Source organism: Sminthopsis crassicaudata, chromosome 2 (genome assembly GCF_048593235.1).
Source record: "Sminthopsis crassicaudata isolate SCR6 chromosome 2, ASM4859323v1, whole genome shotgun sequence".
NCBI classification, from domain to species: Eukaryota; Metazoa; Chordata; class Mammalia; order Dasyuromorphia; family Dasyuridae; genus Sminthopsis; species Sminthopsis crassicaudata.
The window spans coordinates 630,194,763-630,216,557 of NC_133618.1; the positions used below are offsets into that span (position 1 = coordinate 630,194,763).

The window sequence follows — 21,795 nt, forward strand, 5'->3', positions numbered from 1 at the left end:
CTATTTTGCTTTTTGCCTATCAATCAGTATTCCACATACTCTGCACAGAGCTTGGCACACAACAAGCACTTAATAAATGCTTTATCTAGATGTTCTGGGTTCTAACAGAGTTAGCCCTAGACTACTACACCCGATTTCTTGACTCCTATTCTTTCTTTAACTCCAGCTTACTTACAGTGATTATTTTAATTGCATAGACAGGGAGAAAAACAAAAACAAAAACACGGAAAGTTACACAAAATTAACATATTTTATTTTTTCCTTTAATATTACAATTCTAAAACTTCACTTGAAGACTGTGCACATAGCTCCAAGTAGAACATGAGCCAACGAGGGCCTTCCTTTAAGGCAGGTTACTTCAGACATCTTTAGCCAGCTCTGGGGCTGGAAGAGGGGCAATGTGATTCTCACATCACAGATTCCAACTACACAGGAGCATCAGATGCTCGTGTCAAAATGGCCACCCCTGAGGATTTCTCCCCATTCTCCTGCTCTCCAACGATCCGGTCAAGCTCGAACTGCCAGATCCACCCTTGTACACAGGAAGAAAAATACTGCAAGTAACATCCTCCAGCCCCAAGTCCCAAAGCGGGGCAGTTTATACAATATGATAAATCATTATCAAAGAAAACAAAACAGTAATACTTGTCTATAATACTTGATATTCCCATACACAGTATAGTTGAAACCTGAATTACTATCAACCCCACAGCTCTTCTCTCTGGTATTACTCTTAATATTCCAGCATGAGTAACACAAGGGGGTACTTGGGGCCAGAAGTTCATGCATAAAGTGAATGCTGACCAAAGACAGAGGAGAACCGTAACTCAGTGGTTTGTGCTTACATAAATACACATAAAGGGAATCATGCATTTGCCATATAAAATAAAATGTCCATTACCTAGAAAAACCTTGATAAAATTGGCTATAAAAATATAAACTGTAGTGAAAATAAACAAAAAGTACTTATTAACAGATATTCATTGCATTTATTTATCTTTTTCATCTTGAATACTGGATTTCCAAAGCACTGGTTTAGAACTGACCAGGACAACTGCGGTTCTTCCAGCTGAAATGGGAGACCCAGAAGCTAAGGGGCTCTGCATGATCTCTGGGCTCCTTCACTGATTCTCCAGTCTCTGTCTGCCAGCCCGTTGACTCTATTGTAGGATGACAGCAATGGAGCCCATTCCACTCTAGGATGAACAGAAGGAACCTCTAGACACACTAAGATGAATTCTGAAGAAGTTCAAGCTCCATCCTGCCAGTTCTTTGGTAGAAAAAGTGAATGTTGGGGCCAGGGAGAAGTCTATCCCTTCCTTTCCCCATCCCACCCCCCAAGCTCTCCTGGGACTTCGGCGAGCCTGTTCCTCTCCACATTCTCTTCTGGTGTGGTTCCGGAGCAGGAGGGGATAGACAGCAGGAGGCGATGGGGCTGGGCCCAGGACTGCCAGAGTGAGAGCTGCCCTTGCCTCCTGTGTTTCTAGGAGAAATTCCAATACAGACAGCCCTGCAGGGATCTAATGATCCTGTGATTCCTTCTGCTCTAAAAGAGCATCACAGTAGGGAATCAAAGGATCAAATACCATTCCATTAAGACATATGTGGCAGTTCTCTCCAGAAACTTTCTGGAACCCCTTTCAAACAGCAATTGCAAGATTTGTTTCTAGAAACAGTACCTCGTGAAAAGAGATAAGCAAATTCCCAAGTTAGGAATCTGGCTTTATAAGGGCAGAGGTCAGTGACTGCTCAGTGTGTATCAGTGGCTGGGAAGTCCCAGAATGGCTCATAAGGGCAAGGCTCGACTTTCCACTGACTTCTGGAGAGGTCTGTGCTCCACTAGCTCTAGTCTACCCTATCTTTCCCCATCTCAGCCAAGGATGAAGTTTCTAATGCATCTGACATAAAATTTAACATCTGAATAGAGAATAAGACTATAGCATTAAAGGTGTGGTTCACTCTAGAGTTTCCTCAAGAAAAATAACCCAAATCTTAACATCAGAAAGACTACACTGAGTCTCAGTTGATAGGACAATTAAAAAAAAAAAAAGGAGTAGAAATATAAAATTTTTTTAAATTACAAAACAGAAATTCTAGAAATCACTAAAAAATTTGATAGCATTTGCAGGATATGTATCATTATTTCTAGAAGTTTTTAGTCCAGGTAGGGACTTGGGAAAAAATGTAATTTTAAACCCCAATTTTAAAAAATATTCCTTACCATGTTCACAAATTAGAGAGGAACCACGGGGTAAAGCACAAAGAATTGCCTCTAACCCAAACTGCATATATATCTTCTACTATAAACTAAAGAAAGTCTCCCACATTCTGATGAGGTTTAGAACCAATGGCAGCCACTTTGTTACCAAACTGCTTCTCCCGGGAGTTTCTGTAACAGCTGCCGCAAGTGAAGATGGGAAGGACACATGGCTCTCTGGGAGACACCTGCTCTCTTCTCCAGCTTCTCACAAAGGATGTGCTGCTCTAAGACTAGCCAAGAACCAAAGGGACCATTCACTCTGACAGCGGAGAGCCGGGCCAGTGCGGGAGACCTGGATTGTGGGGGAAGCCCCCAGAATTAGGGAATGCAGGGAAACTAACCTGGAGCCAATTCGCTCTCTGGGGCAGAATCTTCGGAGTAAAACTGAAAGGGGCGGCCCGGGGCTTCCTGGTCACCAACACCCGGGCTACCCTTATCTGGGTGATGCGGTTTTTTTTGTTACCTCTTTGGGAAGCGCAATCTCACCCTGATCAGTCTCGCCAAAACTCTGCCTTAAAGCCTCCTCCCCCAAATTGCGCCATGCCCGCCTTGATTGGCGGCCAGCCGGCCCCGGGATCTGCCATGGCCGCCCCATCTCCACAAGCCGCAGGCCCCCGGGAGCCTGTTACTCCCAGCACTCCCAGTAAATGCGATGGGTCGATGGGAACCAGGGAGGGCTTTGCAAGTGGCGTGTTCTGCGGTTCCAAAAGTTGCCTTGGACCTCTGGCTTGAGAAGATGGCCACAGGACAAGGAGAATGGCTGAGATGGCCGTCCCTGGGGGCTTTGCCATGAAGCATTTCCAGGACTTTCCACAGGGAGGCGGCAGGCTGAGGCCTTTGGGTTCCTGCGGGCTAAGGCATGGTCCCAGGTTGGGGTTCTCCGCCTTCAACCACGGCGGGCACTGACTGTGAAGGCGGCTGTAAACAAGGCAGAGGGATCCTGACTCGGCAGGAGGGGGAGAGGGAGGGGGAGCTCACGCGTCGGAAATGTGTCCAGCAGACTCCCAGACGCGCCGTGTACATTCTCGGGAGAACAGACCACCCGAGCTGTGTCTGCTCCCCTCACTTTGGTCATGACACCTGGGGGGGGGGGGCGGTGGGGAAGAGGGGCGCTCAGCTGTCCTCGTCCTCGTCACTGATGAGGTCGCGCTTATCCACGTCCGTGTCGCGCTCCCGGACAAAGTCCTCCCGGATAGCCTCCAGCTCCGAGAGCTCGAGACGCACCTTCTCCAGGTGGTAGCTCCTCCGGTTCCGGATGGGCCGCAGAGGGAAAGGGTTCAGGTCCCCGAAAGCGATGCTGATCAACTTCCTGGAAAGCAAACACACCAGAGCCAGCCCGGATCACTCAGCTGCCTCCAATTGCAGCTTCGTTCAGGCGAGCATTTATTAAGCACCTACTCTGTACCAGGCCAGCCCCTCCCAGAGCTCTCGGCCCACTGAGGGAACCCAGCTGTGGGCAAATAAGCTGTGGGCAGGATGAGCCCGGGCTGAGGAAAGCCACTGATGTAAGGGCGGATCTCGAGCCTGAAAAGTCCGAGCACCATGAAATCCCTTCAGAAAGCTCCTAAGAAAACAAGGGCCAGTCTGCCTCCCAGCTCTCTGGGGAAGGAATACCGCCAAAGAACAGTCAGAGAACATTCTGAAATGCAAAAAGTTTTGTACAAACAAAACCAATGCAGCCAGATTAGTAGGGAAGCAGAAAGCTGGGGGGAAGGGGGGAGGAGCTTTACATCCACGAACTCTGATAAAGGCCTCGTTTCTAAAATATATAGAGAATGGACTCAAATTTATAAGACTGTAAGCCATTCCCCAATTGATAAATTGGGATAAATTGATAAATGAAGACAATTTTCAGAGGAAGACATTAAAGCCATTTCTAGTCATAAGGAAAAAATGCTCTAAATCACTATTGATCAGAGAAATTCAAATTAAGACAACTCTAAAGTACCACTTTACACCTCTTAAATTGGCTAAGATGACAGGAAAAGATAATGATAAATGATGGAGGGGATGTGGGACAACTGGGGCGCTAATACATTGTTGGTGGAATTGCGACCTGATCCCATCATGCTGGAGAGCAACCTGGAACTGTGTCCAAAGGGCTATCAAATTGTACATGCCCTTTGAACCAGCAGTGTTTCTATTGGGCCTATATCCCAAAGAGATCTTAAAGGAGGGAAAGGGACCCACATGTGCAAAAGTGTTTGTTGTAGCCCTTTTTGTAATGGGAAGAAACTGGAAACTGAGTGGATGCCCATCAGTTGGGAAATGGCTGAATAAACTGTGGCATATGGATGTTATAGAATATTATTGTTCCATAAGAAATGACCAGTAGGATGATTTGAGAGAGGCCTAGAGAGGAACTGATACTAAGTGAAGTAAACAGAACCAAGAAGAGAACATTGAACACGGCAACAACAAGATTATGTGATGATCAACTGTGATGGAGAGAGCCAGAGAGAGGACTATGGGGACTGAATGTGGATCACAATGTAGTATTTTCACTTTTTTTGTTGTTGTTTGCTTGCTTTTTTTTTCCCCTGGGGCTTTTCCCCCCCTTTTGATCTCATTTTTCTTGGGCAGCCTGATAAATGTAGAAATGTTTAGAAGAATTGCACATGTTTAACTTATCTTGAATTGCTTGCTGGCTGGGGAAGGGAATGGAAAGAAGGAAGACAGAAAATCTGGAACAAAAGGTTTTGCAAGGGTGAATGTTGAAAACTGCCTTTGCATGTATTTGGAAATATAAAAAGAGCCAAAAAAAGAAAAGAAAGAAAAATAAGTGTTCCTAGTGCATGGGACGGCAGAGAGCACATAGGGTTGTGGTACTGAAGGCCTGGGTGTGAAAACCAGTTCTGTGATGTTGGCAAGTCTCTTCTCTCGGGACATGGATTTCCCTCTTTCTAGCTCCAAATTCTATTAACTGTGATCCCAGGGAAGTTGTATGGAGCATCTGATTTATACATTTATTCATTACAGAGCACCATTTAAGGCAACTAGAAAAACTCGGGGGCATCTAGATGGCACAGAGAATAGAGCACCAGCCCTGAGATCAGGAGGACCTGAGTTCAAATCTGGCCTCAGATACTAAATAAACCTGTGTGAGTCACTTAATCCCAATTGCCTAAGCAAAAAAACAAAGAAAAAAAAAGTGCAAAAACCAATTTCAACAATTTGAAAAAAAAAATAAAACCCCAAAGGATTTGAGGAATTCCTCTAGATTTCTGACACTCTCTATTTTATCTATTATGTTCTCGTGGGCAAAAGCCTCCTTTTAGAAGGTAAGAAGCTTTTCTGCCAATGCTGGCATAAGGCACAGCACAACGTAAGAATCAGCACAACGGCACCTGACGGGGCCATGCACTCCTCAGCGTGGCTCTGTTCTGGAATCTGCTCTTTTCTCTCTAACTCCCCCCTGGCAATCTGAAAGGCAAGGAACTCATGTTTCCGTAGGTGCCTCCCAAGTCTACACACACATTATCTTCCTTCATATCTTTGTAGCCCAAGCTCATTAACCCAAGAGTTTTGTCTGTACTTCTAACTCAATATATCCAAAATGGACCCAATCCTCTTTCCCCTCCACATTTTCCTATTTCTATTTCTACTGTTTTTCCAGTCACTGGTTGGAAAGCTGAGTCATCCTGGGTCCCTCTCTCTCCTTTACAGGCCTCCACCCGTGTCCAGTCAGCTGCCCTGTCCTGACTGCTCCATGTCCGCAAGCCCTTCCTTGCTCTTCCCGCGGTCAGCGGTGGACCACGACCGCCTCTGTATGAGGCTCTCTGCCCACGGCGAGCGACCAAAGGGATATTCTCTGAAGCCCCACCCTGCAGTGGCCCCTCTTGTCTAGGACAAAATGCAACCCCCACTGTCAAGAACGCTCCAGCTCCAGCCAAGCAAGACCTGTCCCCTTCCTATGCTCTGTGCTCCAGCCCAGGGATCCGCCACCTCCTGTCTGTCTTTGCCCAGGCTGCTCCTCTTCGACTCCATCTTTCAGCTCAAGCACCCCTTCCCAGTGAGGCTTTTCTAGACCCCTACCTCGGGACCTTGTATTTGTTTTGTATGTACGTCACACTTCTGCATATGTAGAATGAGTGCTCCTAGTACACCTGATGACTAATTAAGTGTTTACTGACTGACTGGGTCAGAGTTCTACAGATTATGAGACCAAAAGAAGTCAAAGCCGTAAGAATCACCAGACCTCAAGCATGTAGTCCAGAGGCCCAGAGGGAAGAAGCCATCCACGGCCTCAAAGCCAGCTGGTACCAGAAACAGAGCCAAAGGCAAAGCTCCTTTCATGTATTTTCTACTAATTCTTTTTGATGAGTTATGTGAAGAAGCAAAGTCACAAAGTTGTCTTGGACAAGTGACAACCTCTCTGAGCCTCTGCTTACTCACCTGTATGATCAGGGATCTTCAAAATCCCTTTGAGCCCCACAAATGTCACGCTAAAATCCCAGGCTAAATTACCTCAAAAACACTAGACAAGCAATTCCACAGGAATTCACAAGGTGGAGCTCTGCTGCCATGTTTAAGAAGCAAAGCAATCCTGGGTTTGACAGACGGCTGAAGGCCCGAATCCCGGCAGAGATGCACCAACACGGGTGAGTCGGCCCATCTAGGAACTTTGTGCTGGGAACCAAGACAGCTGAAAACAGCTCATTTTAAGAGAAGAACCTACTGCTTTGGAGCTCAAACTCTGTCAAATCTTCCTAGAAACAGAGAAATGACGACAGCTCTCACAGTCCCTCAGGCCTATGATTCCAAAAGTCAGAGATGGCTTCTCCAAGGTCCCCAAGAACATTTATTTAGGCATCAGCTCAATGAAGAAAGCTATGCTGTAGCTTCTGAAGAATTATCTCCCCCCCCCCCCCCCCGCAATCTGTTGCTCATCATCGGGTAGAGGCAGCACCCATAAGCTTGGCCCAGTCCCGCCAAGTCCTGGCCCAGTCAAAATCCGTGCACTCTCCAAGGGCTCGGACAGAAGGGTCACTGCAAGGTTAGACATGACGAATATTTTCAGGCCCATCAGCTCGGAGAATATGTTATATTACCGAGAGGCTGACACCTCATCATGGAAGCCATTATTGTGGAACTCAAGCACAAAGATGAAATTACTCCCAGGGCGGCGTGACTAACCCTACCTGAACATCACTCCCAATTTCCCACCAGCTCCGGCACCTCCATATAGCCCCCACACAAGCCTCTCGGCGCAGGCGCCCGCCCCTCCTGCGCCCTGCCCGGGGAACTCTCTTACCCACGTTCTCCAGACTATTCCCCTGTGCCCCTGACTGTGTATTACTGAACTGCAGGAGAGGCTCAATCACTGCATCATCTACATCATGTTTCTCTACTATGGTCATCAGGCCAATAAGGGCCTCAAGGTCCCCAACCTCAGAAAGAGGGGGGACCAGCCGATAATGCCCAAAGTCTTTCCCCATGCACTTGACAAGGGTTACCCCATTACACCCAAAGGAGAAAGCTAAGCTCAACAAGCAAGAATGGGAAGAAAGCTGCTTCTGAGACCCAGAGAAACTAAAGGGTGAGCGTGCAGCAGGTCCCAACACAGACAGGGAAATCTGCCCGCTCCACTCGGACCCTTGACTCGGGGCCCTCATGGCCACAGGTAACCCTGGCAGGAGCTGGATGGGGGGCAGGGGCACGAGGGAAGCCGCCCAGCTCCTGGGAGCAGTGAAATGAGTATCAGGCCCTTTTCTGGCCCCATGCCTGGCACCATCTCCCCATTCTCTGTTGCCCCAAAGACTCTGTGGGCTCCAGAGACAGCCTTGAGCCCAGCCCCTCCTCACAAAGGGAGATTTCTTCATGAAGGACCATTAGCCATTAGCCAAGATTTCTAATCCCTCCTCTGTCTTGGCAAGACCATACCTGGCATCAAGAACTGTGCGGGTGAAATGTCTCAGGTACTTGAATATGGACATCGGATCGTGTAACTTCAAGATCGCTTCTTCTTTGTACTTAAAAAGCGCTAGAGCGAAGCGGAAGATGACCTGTGGATTCAGTGACAAGAGTCAGGGCTCTGGGAAGGGTCCCCATTGCCATGCTCGCAGCCCAGGCCCCCCTCCTCCAGCACACGGAAAAGACATGGGTCTCTGTCTCGGGGGGAGCGGCGAGGTGCAGGCCATATTTCCCGAGATCCATTCTGGGCGCTGCCCACGTGTGCTCCACGAGCCGAGGGAGAGTGGTCGATGTCAGGGCCCTTCTTGGAGGGCGGAAGAAAACTGAGCTTACTGGTTTCCACTCAACTGGCTTTCTTCTAAAACCCCAGCGTCATCCACTTCACTTTGGCCAAGGTCAAAAAGCCTTATGACGAAACATGGTTTAAAATTTTTCTTTCATAACCTAATGCTTTCCCTGTTGCTAACACTATGGGGAAATCGGAAACGACTTTTCTTATCTGAATTAATGGGTTGTGGATTGAGGGGAACACAGAAAGAACGCTGGATGCTGACTGGTTAGCTAACGTCCAGCAGAGTCTTTAGATTCCCTAGGTCTCAGATTTCTCCTCCATACAAAGAAGAAAATAATCTTTTTGCTTTGGAAGCAGAATGCTGGGTAAGCCCCCAGCTTAATGGGAATTGTGATCACCATGGCTGTCCAGGATTCAAACAAGTAGCCCCCAGGCCAGATGAGGTCTCCCTTTTGGGTATTTGTCCCTTCAAAGGAAAGCACAGAAGCCAAAGGGCCAAGGCAGTTTCTCTACCTATTTGCCACCATCATTAAGTTGACTTCTATCAACGTTAGGCTTGTTCCATTCAATCAGTTAAGAACTATAGTTCAAAATAAATGTTACTGACTAGAAATTAAAGTAATGGAGCCCTAAACTCATGGGTTTCATATCACGGGGCACACTACTACAAAACTTAGAGTGGGTCCTGCTAACACGGGATAGTTACCTCTGAGGCATAGTGGGGGACCATCTTACTGATGAACCAGTAAATAAATTCTTCACTTCTGGGCACTTTAAAAAACATTGTTTTATTTATTCTGGGTAATTCGATTTTCAGAACTCCCAGAGGCAAAGAAATTCCTTTGTGCCCTTCTTTTGCCCTTCTCTCAACCAAATAGCTTTAGGGGTCTACTGTAATATGTTTCCTTTAATAATCCAGAAAAAAGTCACTGACATCTCACACAATGTAGCAAAAGCCCAGAGCTACAAGCAGGGCTGCTGTCTACAAAAAGGGTTAGTCTTGTTTTTCTTACCATACTGGGCAGAATTAAGGACAATGGACGGCAGATTTAGACAACAAAAGGAAAACATTTCTGACAATCCTAACAGCACAAAAACAGACTGGGCCACCTCAGGAGAGAAAGGGTGGGTTTTAAGCTACGGGTAGATCCCCATTGGTTTCATGACAAGAAAGATTTCTGATTTCAGGATTACAAAACTCTAAAGTTGTTCCATAACTCGCAGGCTAAAATAAAAGATCATTTGCTAAACAGTTCTGATTTCAGCCAAATTGACAGACTGAGGTCACACAGACCTGCCTGGAGGAGGCCTTCAGAAAACAGTCTCAGGAGATGGCCCACATGAATTCAAATCAGACCAGGCTTCAACTTCAGCTCTGGGGTCTTCCCTTCGTTTCCCTATTGCACTTCCTATTTGGCTCCATCCAAAGACTTCTGATGTGAAGTGTAACAGTATGGTCATGAAATGGCTTCAAATATAAAAGTTAGGAGGCAAACATACCTTGGGTCCTTCATAAAGGAAAGAGTCCCAAATTTTGAAGAGGATGTCACTGACCACACTGTCCACAAATATCACCAGGAACCAGTTGAAGGTGATGAGCGTATAGTCCACTTTGTACTGTTCAAAGTGGGCATGTAACCGAGGCAGCTTCTCACTCATCAGGTCCTTGAAAACACGTTGGTCAACCTGCAGAGAGAGGAGAGAGTGGTGAGGATGGAGAAGGAAGCGGGGCTGGGGGCGGGCTGGGGGTGAGGGAAGGTTTGGCAGGGGTGGACCTTGAGAACTGTCTTCATGTGTGTTTGGAAGATAGAGAGCTATTATTAAAAAAAAAAAAAAAAAAAAAAAGGAGGAAGTAGCAAACCATTCCAGCATTTTTGACAAGAAAACTCCATGATCAGAGAGCTTTGAACACGGCTGAACGACTCCAAAAATGTCAAGTTTTGTGACCATTCTGAAGGTAGAGAAAGACAGGCCAAATATCTGAGCTTCCCACTGAGCTCCATATATCCCATGAGCCCCAGTCCTCACCTTTGCCCCTGAAGGAAGCATCAGGTGGGAAAAAGCTGGTTTGTGTCAGCCTGGAGAGGCTTTGTCCCAAGGTCTGGTGATCCAGTTGGAGAGATAAAAGAGTCTGCCTCATGCCCATCCCCCCAGCACTTTCTCCAGGGACACTCTTGGGTTTGGCCAAGCCAGAGCATTAAAGCCCCAAACTCACCTCAACTGAAACCGAGGGGCTTTGTGGAGCAGAAAGGGGGGAGGGGTGCTGCAAAGGATAGAGGACCAGGCTGTAGGACCCCGGGCAAGTCACCTAACTCTGTGCACCTCAGTTTCCTCATCTGTAAAATGAGCTGGAGAAGGAGATGACAAAGCTATCTTTGCCAGAAGATCCTAAGCAGGATCATGTGGTCAGACATGACCCAAAAGCACTGGGCAACACAAGAACCATCAATGACAAAAGACATTTAGAAAAACCCAAATTCAGCATTGAAAATATTTAGCACTGGCCAGGTGTCCCAGGGGCAGGGGGATAGGAGGCGGGGCTTTCTGCATGGTTCTGAGTGCTCTCTCCTTCCCAGAGCATCCCAGGGGCAGCGTCCAGGCCCTGCCCTTTAACATGGAACGTGGCTCCTGGGTAGCGGGTAGCAGCCAGCAGCCATAGGGTCCAGTGGGATCACCTCTTCTTTTCGAGTCCCTGCCTTCTTTCCTCAGAGAGGACAAGGCTGCATTTGCTGGTTCGCTACAGTAACTTGCAGGCCTGACAAAGTGGGGTTCAGCCTTTCTGGCAGAGGTTTGTGAGACTCTTTACTCTTTGGACGGCTTATGAGCTCCTTTGGAATACGTTAAGAAAGACTCAGGGATCTGCTCCATACTGTGTGGAGATGGGGAGCTCTGCACTTGATCAAAGAGTAAATCATGGGGGCTTTTGATGTGAAAAAGAGCATGGATTGTTCCTGGGTTCATGTCTGGGGCAGACTTGTGGTAATTCCGACTCTGAGTGTTTGGGGTGCGCAGGGCACCCTGTAGATCCTCATTGATGATTTAGATAGCTCTGCTGCCTTCAGAATTCTCCAACTCATTTTACTAGTGAGGAGCCTAAGAAAAAAAAGGTGAAGTGACTTGTCTAGTCACATTGCAGATAAGCATCCAAAGCTGGATTTGAATTCAAGGCTCTTGACTATTGGTCTGGTACCTAAGTCATACAAACATCTTTCTACTAGATTAAAAAAAAATTTTTGTTTATATTTTTAGCACAGATTGATGCAAATTTTATCTTTGAATTCATATTTCAGAAAAGATTTGTTTTTTCCTTTCTGCTAATCTCTAGCTGGAACAAAAGCAACAGGTTTTTTACCCTGAGTCACCTCACACTTTGTCATTTGGTCCTTCTAAGTCATTCTTTTGTGCTGCAGAGTGACAAGACTTTCCTCCTGCCTTTAATTCTGTTTTCTTTCTCACATAATGATGCAATAACTGGGAAATGTCACCAAAATGGATCTGCAGATTCGTCAGCAAATTGTCTATGAGCAGATCCTCTTCTCCTGGGATGTGAGCAAGCATCATGCACAGAGATCTTGGAAATAATTAATCCAGAGCCGCCTTTTTTAGGCTGAGCAAACTGAAGCCCACAGAGCCAACACAAACCGTAATACTAGATTTCATTGTCTTTTGATCTGGCAGCATTTATAACTTCCCTGGACTCCTCCCTCCCAAAGAACCATCTTTTATAATAAAGAAGAAAAGAGGAGGAAGAAGAAAACTTTGGCCGGCTAAGCCATTCGTCATAAAGGTTTACCCTCACGCGCCTAGGGCCCTGCTGGGGGACGTGTGCCCGTCCGGCCACTTTCTCTGAGGGAGCCAAGCTGGGCGGCTCTAACACTCAGTTGTGACCACTGCGCTGTTCTTTCTGTCTCCACAGCCATGGCCCCTGCACAACCTGCTTTTCTAGCTCTGTTGACTTCACTCTCCATCAGTCCCAAAAGTCTTTCCAGGCATCTCTGTGCCTATCATGCCGGGCCTTCATACAGCACCAGAAGAGCCCAATTCATTTGAAGGATTCCATTTGTTTAGCTGTTCCCACCTTGTTCCCAGTTCCATCACAAGAAGGGTTGCCATTAAGATGCAATGTACATGCTGAGTGAAACGAGCAGGACCAGGAGATCACTATACACTTCAACAATGATACTATACGAGGATGTATGCTGATGGAAGTGGAGATCTTCAACATAGAGAAGAGCTAATTCAGTTCCAATTGATCAATGATGGACAGAACCAGCTACACCCAGAGAAAGAACCCTGGGAAATGAGGGTAAACTGCACTATTATCTTTCTACCCAGGTTACTTTTACCTTCCGAATCCAATTCTTCCTTTGCAACAACAACAACAACAAAATTCGGTTCTTCACATATATATTGTACCTATATATTTGGATATACTATAAGATATTTAATATGTATGGGAATGCCTGCCATCTAGGGGAGGGGGTGGAGGGAAGGAGGGGAACAATTCGGAACAGAAGTGAGTGCAAGGGATAATGTTGTACCTATGCATATGTACTGTCAAAAATGTTATAATTACAAAATTAATAATAAAAAAAGATGCAATGTACATGGGCCTTTCTTTTTGTCACTACCCCCCCTGGGCGTATGGGCCTGGCTCAAACAGCAGGGATTCTTCGATCACCATGGTTGCATGACTTCACAACTGCTTTCCAGAAGGGCTGTGGCAGAGGTGAGAAGCTAAGCTCCCCTTCTGGACTCCAGATCTAATGTTCTCCCCACACTAAGCTGTTTATCACCCTCCACACAACTGACTACAAGTGTGGGCCCTTCTGATCTCAATAGCATTCATAAAATATCCCTTGTTTAATTTTTCATGCTAACAATTTTCTCCACACTTTTTCCTGGCATTAACTAAAACCTTTAAAAGAAATGAATAAAATGATAGATTTAAGTGTAAAAACAAATGTAGCATTTGCTGTATCCCGTAGTACCTGTGATCCCAGGAGCGTCTTTGTATAATAATCTCGTGGCATAAAGACTTCCACGATGGTAACAAGACACCAAAAAGCATCTTCTTGGTCCAAGTAGAGGAGAGCGACTGCAGCCAACCTGAAAGTAGACCAAGAAAAATGAAAGAGCTGAGCCTTCCAGAAGAAGACATCTGCTTCCACCCTTTTTACAGGAGACATGTTGTTTCTCATTCCTTTCCAACAGCCAAAATGATTTATAGCTTCCCAATTAAGAATAGCTAGCAGTACTTCTCCTCAAGCCCAGCATAAGAATTGAAAAAAGATTTCCTTTTCTGTTTCCTTTTTTTTTTTTTTTTTTTTTTTTTAAAGAAACTTGTCTTTATTGCCAGGACACCACAAGTCAGTTTTTTCCTTCGAATAGACTGTTTCTCAGGAACAATCATACATATTACATGGAAAAACAATAATTAAAAAAACAAGAACATCTCTCTTCATCTCAGTACTTAAGTTCCTATTCAAAGAGTTCAAGTAGATCCACAAACACTTAACAAGAAATCAGAAACCAAGGTGGAAGGAAAGGGCAGTGGAAGCCCAAAGATCCTCCTGACTCGGTGATTGTGAACAAGGAGGGACCCTCTGGAGCCTGCGCCTAAGGCTTGTGCTATTTATGACACGGGGGAGAAAACATTTTTATGCACACTCCTGAGTTTGGGAGAGGAAGCTTCCAAGGATTCAGAGAAACTGGCAGTCTGATTTCATGGCCTCATATTCTACAAGGTTCTGGAAAAGATAAGGAGGTTTTGAAAATGAAGTTCTGAAGCCACAAAGAGAAAGTTCTGAAGAGAAAAGAAAGAAGGGGAGCGTTTCCAGAGCTCGAGAAGCAGACTCTGGAACAAACTCCGTCCACCTTCTGTTGTCCAAAGACACGCCCAGAGGATGGGAGCCAAGGCAGCTAAGGGAAGCATCCTGGGAGAAGAGGGCCAGAGGAGCTGGGCTGGGGCAGGAAGGGCTCGGGGTCCCACGCTTGCTTTCAGCTGGGTTTTAGCTATTTTGGTGGTCACTGAAGAGAAGCAGGAGGGAACTATGGAAGGGCCTGGATGGGAAGGTGACAAGTCAGGCTTGGGGAGGAGGAAGGCCGCTTTGCCAGCCATGCAGAGGATGCACAGGAGGGCTTTACTTTACTACTTTACTTTGGGGCTTCTATTGGCCCATAAGCTTCATTACTAGGGATTGCCCATCCGTCAACATTCCAGCTCAAGGTCCTGCATTATAATGGGGAAAAAGTGTCCAAAGCAGCACCTTCTGTTGTCAAATGTAAGCAGGCCGGGCCTGGGACAGATCTGACACGTTTGTATGAACGTCTTTCTGCTGGTGCATTATTCAGTCCTTCTCTAGAAATCAGAGGAAGAACTAAATGACTTCAGACAAAAAATTGGCTTTCCTCCATACTACATGAAGAGGGGACTTATTTCTCAGAACTCCTCTGCTGCCAAACTGGATGTTCTATTTCTTTTCTTCCCTTAAAAAGTAGGGAGGAAATATGGCACGATGGGAGAGCATTGGCTGTGGATCCAAGGATATGGGTTCAAATTCACCTCCCATCCTCCTACCCCCACTAGTGACCCGGATCCATCTTCCCCCAACATTGGCCCAGACAGCTTGTGAGGTACCCCAGGTCCCAATCCGAGATCTGGCAAGTTCATACCTGTTTAAACCTTGGCAATATCCTATATCAGGGTTTCTCCACGAAAAGGCCAAGAGGACATTGCGCAGTTTCTGAATGCCTTCTGAAGTTGGGGAGGAGTAATGCTTGTTATTTGGCAACGTTCTTAAGAGGTCCAGTTCGATCTGCTTCGAGGCCGGATTCTGCTTCTCGAGAGCGTTCTGGAGCAGGGTCTGGAAGTATCCGGGCTCTGCCCGGTCCTTGAACTTCTTCATGCGGAGGTCCACGCACCACTTCCAAATCTTGGAGCGGTGCTCATGGGGAATCCCGGTGCGGATGAGGTTTTTCAGTTCAGGGGAGCAGATCATCTCTCGGTTCATTGTGCTGGCAAAATAATTTTCCCACTTGACCCCTGTGGAAATGTCCTGATTTTCCGTGAGCGCCAGGGTCTTCAGATCCAGCGCTCGCACTTTAGCAACCAGCTTCTCTTCCTCGTCATCCTCAGGCACCGTCCGAAACCCATAAATGTCATACTCACTGAGGGAGAGAGAGTCAGAGCTGTGTCAGCCTCGGGGCTACGCTGTCCACAGACATGCGCCCACCATTACCTGGCACACCGGCAAGAGCTCGGCCAGGGGAGTGTGCGGGCACTGAGTCATCTGGGTGAGGGGACAGGGCACTTCCCCAGTTGGCTCTAAAATGGGATAAAGCCCACCATTCTGTGTTGCCTAGAGCCACAGTGCTGAAAATGCTAGAGGACACAGTCTTTGCCCTCAACAAAGGGGTGGGGGAAGAGAAGAAGCATTTATAGAGCACTTCCTGTGTGCCAGGCGCTGGGCTAAGTGCAGCAATAAGAGTTCTGAGGCGCCTACTGGGTACCAAGCACTTCACTATCTCATTTAAATCTCACAACCACCCTGCAAGGGAGGTGGGGCTAGGACCTTGTCTCACAGCTCAGCAAATCAAGGCCACCAGTATGCAGCTGAGGCTAGATCTGAAGGCGGACCTTCCTGACTCTCTAGCCCCCTCTCCATCCCCCGGGCCTTCAGCCTCTTGTAATCCAGTAGGAGAGAATCAATTAAGAAACATTTTGTAAGCGCCTACTATGTGCCAGATACTGCGGCTAGAAGGACAAATGTAAAACAGACCTTGTGACCAAGGACACTATTGAGAAGACACATGTGTACGAAATAAAGTAACTACAAGGTAGTTTAGAGAGAAGGCATAAGCTCCACAAGGTGAAATCAAAATATAAAAACCAGGAATAATGAGTGCACGGACACAGCCTCATCACAGCCTGGCCCACCTTGGGCTTCTTCCTGTTACCTAGAAGCTCGGTGACCATGGGGGCCGGTCCCTCCACCCAGAGGGCTCCTCCCCTCACTCCCCAGAGTCTGGGCTTCTATCCTTTTGTCTGATTAATGAGGCTTAAGAAACTCTCTAACCACTGGGCTCTGGGTCCTGCTGGAGGCCGCAGCTGGGAGGGTGGGGAGTGCATGGCAAATGCTGCTGTTACCAGCTCCATTCCACACAAGCCAGAGCCCTGGGCTGAGGGGCGGGGACTGCAGCCCTCCACATTCTTTCCTCTTCACCTGTAAAATGGGGGCAGGGGGACAAAGGCCCCAGGGTGAGCAGCCCTATCCAAGGAAGAGGGGAAAGCAGGGCAGGCTGGATTCCTGCATGGCCCCGAGAGAGCTCCCACTTACCTGACGAGATGCGGTTTGACAAAAGCTTGTTCGGGCTGCTCGGAGCCTTCCACCTGCAGGGCGTCTTCCAGGAGCCGGGCTATGACATCCCGGGCGGGCCCCTGCTCTTCAGAGCACACGGGGTTCTTCATTTCTTGAAGCAAGATCAAGTACTTGCTCTCTATTTGACACAGCTTGGCTTCCAGGCTAGAATACTGAAGAAAACCTTCTCGTGACTACTCGGTTCAAAGGCAGAGGCAGAAAGCACAAGAATCAGGTCTCCCTTACAAGAGTACTCCTTCACCAATGCGGATCACAACCCATAATCTCGCTCTGACAAGCATCTGCTGGTCTTTAGGCAACACAAAGTCTACCAATGTGACTACACACCTCGAGGGCACTTGTCTCCATTGGCACAGCCTTTAAGGCTCAGTCACCTCCATGCCCAGTGAGGTATCTGAGTGGGACTTCAGCGGAGAAAGACGTAAGGGGAAATAATAACCCTAGCATCCTCAGTTTCCTCATCTGTGAAATGGGTACAGAACTGCTCACACTCCCATAGTACCCTGAGATTTGTGAAGCACTTTACATATATTATCTCATTTTGTCCCATCCCAAGGGTGTGGTGCTTCTCTCCCCTCTCCCAGGACTAATGTGGGACATTTATATTTCCAACTCCAAAACGCTACCAAAAATTGTAATGCAATTTGCTAGAGGCCGAGTTCTGAGCTCCATCTTCCAGATGATGAAATGGCCCGTGTTGGTCTCATCTCCTTTCCATACCCTCAATGCCTCTCCACTTACCCAATTTGATCACTTTAGGGTCTTAGTCACAAGACTAAGAAAAACATTACAACTTCTGAGCAACTTGAACAGTTCTTTTTAAAAGGAGATGTACCAAAATAATATTTTTAACTATTCCCAACAGCATCCCTTAAAATGCCACAAGAGGATGCTTCTTTTCAATTGGGCAGACTGATGGTGTAATTCTTCGTAATTCCCAATAACCATTTCTTCCTCTGTGAGATTTCTGCTCGAACTGGCTCTTCCCCAAACTAATAAACTGGTTTTCTCCCAGGCCTTCCCAAAATAGGGGGAGACTTTCAATCTGACCTTAACCATTAAATCCTTCTCTCGTCTTTCTGCATTTCTCCGAAGAGTTGAGAGTTCCAAAATCTCTTTATTTAGAAATTTATTCTGTGTCTTATACCCCTGAAGACTGTCCTGCAGAGGGAAAAAAAAACAAAACCACCCATGAACATAAACATACATTTTGATTCTGTCATTAGCACAACAATTAGAAATACTTGTTGGGTTTGTCTCTTTTATAGATGGCATTTATGTAAATCCTTTCAATGGTGGCAAAGTGATTTAAAAGTTTACTCATTTGGTCCTCACAACAACTCTATGAAGTAGATGTTGCGCTCATCCCCATTTTACATGTGGGGAAACAGAGGCAGAGAGTAGCTGACTTGCTCAAGAGTTACTTCTCTTCAGAGCTGGCTTGATCTAAACAGTCAGAACTAAAGCATTCCTTGGGCTTCCAATTTAAGGACAGATATTCTGAGTGAAAAGGACTTTGCTTTAATGTGGTGATTTTCTCTACTGTCTGCAACATAGCTCCCCTGTCTTGGAATAACTACTTAAAGTTACACAAATGCTGGGCACATCCAAGTCCCCTTTTGAGAGCAGGATAACAGTGCCTCAGACTGAGGAGAAACGCGCTGTTTATGGACATTCTCGTTTCTCCCTTTCTCAGACACGTGCCCCAGGGAGGCTGTGATCACAGCCCCATCTCCCAGGCTGTGACTTCCCAGGAGTCTCATTGGCCTTCGTAGCACAGCTCTCTAAGGTCAGTGTCCAAAGGGACCCTGGACCCCAGAGCCAAGTGTGTTCACATTAGAATGAACTTCAGAAAAGAGATGGTCAGTTCTGGAAGGGAGGACAAAGGCAGGTCTGAGCTGGAACCTAGCACTGAGGCCCGGGGAAGGGGAAGCTGTAGTTGGTCAGGGCTACGACTAGAACCTGACTCCTCCTCTGCTGTTCTGAAAATTCACAGCAACTCTCAATAGATTAAGAGTTTTTGAGAATCAGCTCCTCCTCTCACTACGTGTCACATGCTCATCTCCATTAAACACATCTGGTTCCATTCCAGGCAGTATCCTTATCATTCCAGCCACCAGATTCTGTTTGTGCATTTAAAAAAAAATATCCTGCCCAACACAATATAAAATCAGTGTGCTGGGATTGGCTGAATTTTAAAAACCTTCTTGCACAATCCCCTCAATTGTTAGGGGAATAAACTGAGGTCCAGGGAGGAGTAAACGGACAGGGCTGGAACCACGAACTTGGATGCCCGGTTTCCAGCCCTGTCCTCCTCTGCCCCGCAGAGCACGCTTTTACGGCCCTTCCCATGGGCTCTCTGGAGGAGACACACGCTAGCTCTAGGTGCACACACAAAAGCAGTTAGCTGAGTGCATTATTTTCACATTCCGTAGCACAAGAACAAGCTGGCGACGAGCTCGGCTGACCTGCGGCTTAAGTGTGGGCTTGGCAGAGAGTCAGGCACACTATCAGCTATCAGTTTCAGGAAACCAAGTCCCTTGGAGCTCTGAGCAGGAAAGATTGAAAGGAGTGAGAAAGAGAATGTGAAACCAGAGTTTTCATGCAAGACCATATGCAAACAAGGTTCAACGCACACAACCACACACAATCACACAGCTAAAAATCAGGATTTTTCAACAGCAAGCTGAGCCGGAGGCTTCCCCTGAAACCATCGGAGCCGCGAGTGCCAGGCTTTCTGCCAGCACTGCTGGTGACACTGCTCAAATGCTTTCAGAGTTCCTCAGGGAAGTATTCTTCACCAACACCCAGATTTATTAGCACGCCCCTCCACACTACAAACAGCCCGCTGGGTGCTTTTCTTTGCTAACTGACCAAATGCCCAGACAAATTTGTGATCCAAATGCCCAGACAACTTAGCTGTGAAAGAAAAAGCCTCTGCAGACTCTGAAGAAGGGGCTCCAGGTAAGGTTGGGGGGTACAAGACTGGGGAGTCCAGATCCCAGCCCTGACACGTCTGGATTGTGTGAAGGCCACAAGCTTCAGTTTCTTCCTGCACGGATGGCTTGTGCCATCTACCCTGGAAGGCCCTTTCAGGCAGGACCTTGGAAAACCACCCCTTGGGATGCCCTGGTGGGAGGCTGACTCGCCCAGCCAGGCCAGAGCTGGCAGGAGGCAGAGCAGAAACCTGACTCAGGGTCTAGGGAGAAGGCAGTCCTGTGCCCAACACACTGGGCCATGGCATCTCCAGGTCACAGAAATGAAGCGATGGAGTGGCGTGGGGCAGCGGGAGCTGGGAGACCTGCTTCTGCCAGCCTTGATCGATTAGAAGGCCAGAGAGAGCTCCTTCCACCCCCCTGGCAAATCCGCGACAAGACATAAGTTAGGGGAGGATTTGAATCCCGGTGTTGCTGACTCCAGCCACCTGGACCTCACTGAGCTGAGTCAAGGGCAGGCCGGAGCCCCCAGCAACAAAGGGCAGCAGGCTCTCTCCCAGAGGGGAAGCAAAGGCCCAGTTTGTGGGCAGTCACCCCCGCAGCGAAAGGGGTGCAGGAGCAGGATCTCACCCTTGCAAGAACAGAGCCCTGAGGGGAGAACGGGTTTCTGGGCCAGACCACACCAACCCACCAGGTAATAAAGGGCAAATCATCGAGGCCGGCCTACACAGCGGCGCCTTGTCCACCCCGTACTCCTCTCACTAAGTCCTGAAACTGGCTCCCACACCGAATCACAGAGGGCTTCCTCTGCCTTCTCCCAGGAGCCCCGGGGAGGGAAGGCAGCTCCCTGTAGGCAGCCGAGGCCGACGGGTGCTGTCCAGCTTGGGCCAGAAAGCACAGGGCCTGCTCTTTCCCCTGCATGGCTGACTAGGTCCTTCTGAACCTGGAACCCTCGATGACCCTATGGACACTAAGCTGACAGTGGCTCCTGAGCTCAGAAATGAGGCGTCCCCGAAACCTTCACCAGGCGCCTCTGGGTGCTTTCCCAATCTGCTCCTCCTCCTTCTATTAGGGCCAGACAATGTTTTCTAGGAGTTATTAACACGGGCAAAGACTTTATAAAAAAACAAATTAAAAAAACAACATATTTGTGTTTAAAATATAAAAAAAAAAAAAATCTACTTCATTCCCTAAACTCCCTAAATTATTTTAGATTCAAGTTCCTTGAGTCCCAGCTTCCCAAGCCAAGCTCAGTATCACGGCTACAATTCCCCTCACGGGACAAAGGCAGCTGGCTTCTCCTCAGAACAAACTTGGGCTGAGTCTGAGGGCCAGCAGGAATGTGTCCTCGTGAAGAGGCCCATGAAAGCAGGGGCCCACTTAGATGGTGCTCCCCCCACGGACATCCACCAGCATTAGATGGTACTCCCCCCACGGACATCCACCAGCATTAGATGGTACTCCCCCCACGGACATCCACCAGCATTAGATGGTGCTCCCCCCACGGACATCCACCAGCATTAGATGGTGCTCCCCCCACGGACATCCACCAGCATTAGATGGTGCTCCCCCCACGGACATCCACCAGCATTAGATGGTGCTCCCCCCACGGACATCCACCAGCATTACATGGTGCTCCCCCCACGGACATCCACCAGCATTAGATGGTGCTCCCCCCACGGACATCCACCAGCATTACATGGTGCTCCCCCCACGGACATCCACCAGCATTAGATGGTGCTCCCCCCACGGACATCCACCAGCATTAGATGGTGCTCCCCCCACGGACATCCACCAGCATTAGATGGTACTCCCCCCACGGACATCCACCAGAACTAGAAGGTGCTCCCTCCACGGACATCCATCAGCATTACATGGTGCTCCCCCCACAGACATCCACCAGCATTAGAAGGTGCTCCCTCCACGGACATCCACCAGCATTAGATGGTGCTCCCCCCACGGACATCCACCAGCATTACATGGTGCTCCCCCCACAGACATCCACCAGCATTA

General features: G+C 47.8%; 1 protein-coding gene across 1 annotated transcript in view; it reads right to left on the minus strand.

The window, feature by feature from the left end:
* Positions 1–232: 232 nt before the first annotated feature.
* TBC1D2B (TBC1 domain family member 2B) overlaps positions 233–21,795 on the minus strand; it is a 71,374-nt gene continuing 49,811 nt past the window's right edge. Inside the window, exons 7-13 of the mRNA XM_074296447.1 lie at positions 17,897–18,007; positions 16,805–16,998; positions 15,141–15,635; positions 13,457–13,574; positions 9,966–10,151; positions 8,144–8,265; positions 233–3,569 (exon numbers count right to left, since the gene is read on the minus strand). Of these exons, the coding sequence (XP_074152548.1) occupies positions 3,374–3,569; positions 8,144–8,265; positions 9,966–10,151; positions 13,457–13,574; positions 15,141–15,635; positions 16,805–16,998; positions 17,897–18,007 (1,422 nt within the window). The 3' untranslated portion in view covers positions 233–3,373. The remainder of the gene's footprint in view (positions 3,570–8,143; positions 8,266–9,965; positions 10,152–13,456; positions 13,575–15,140; positions 15,636–16,804; positions 16,999–17,896; positions 18,008–21,795) is intronic.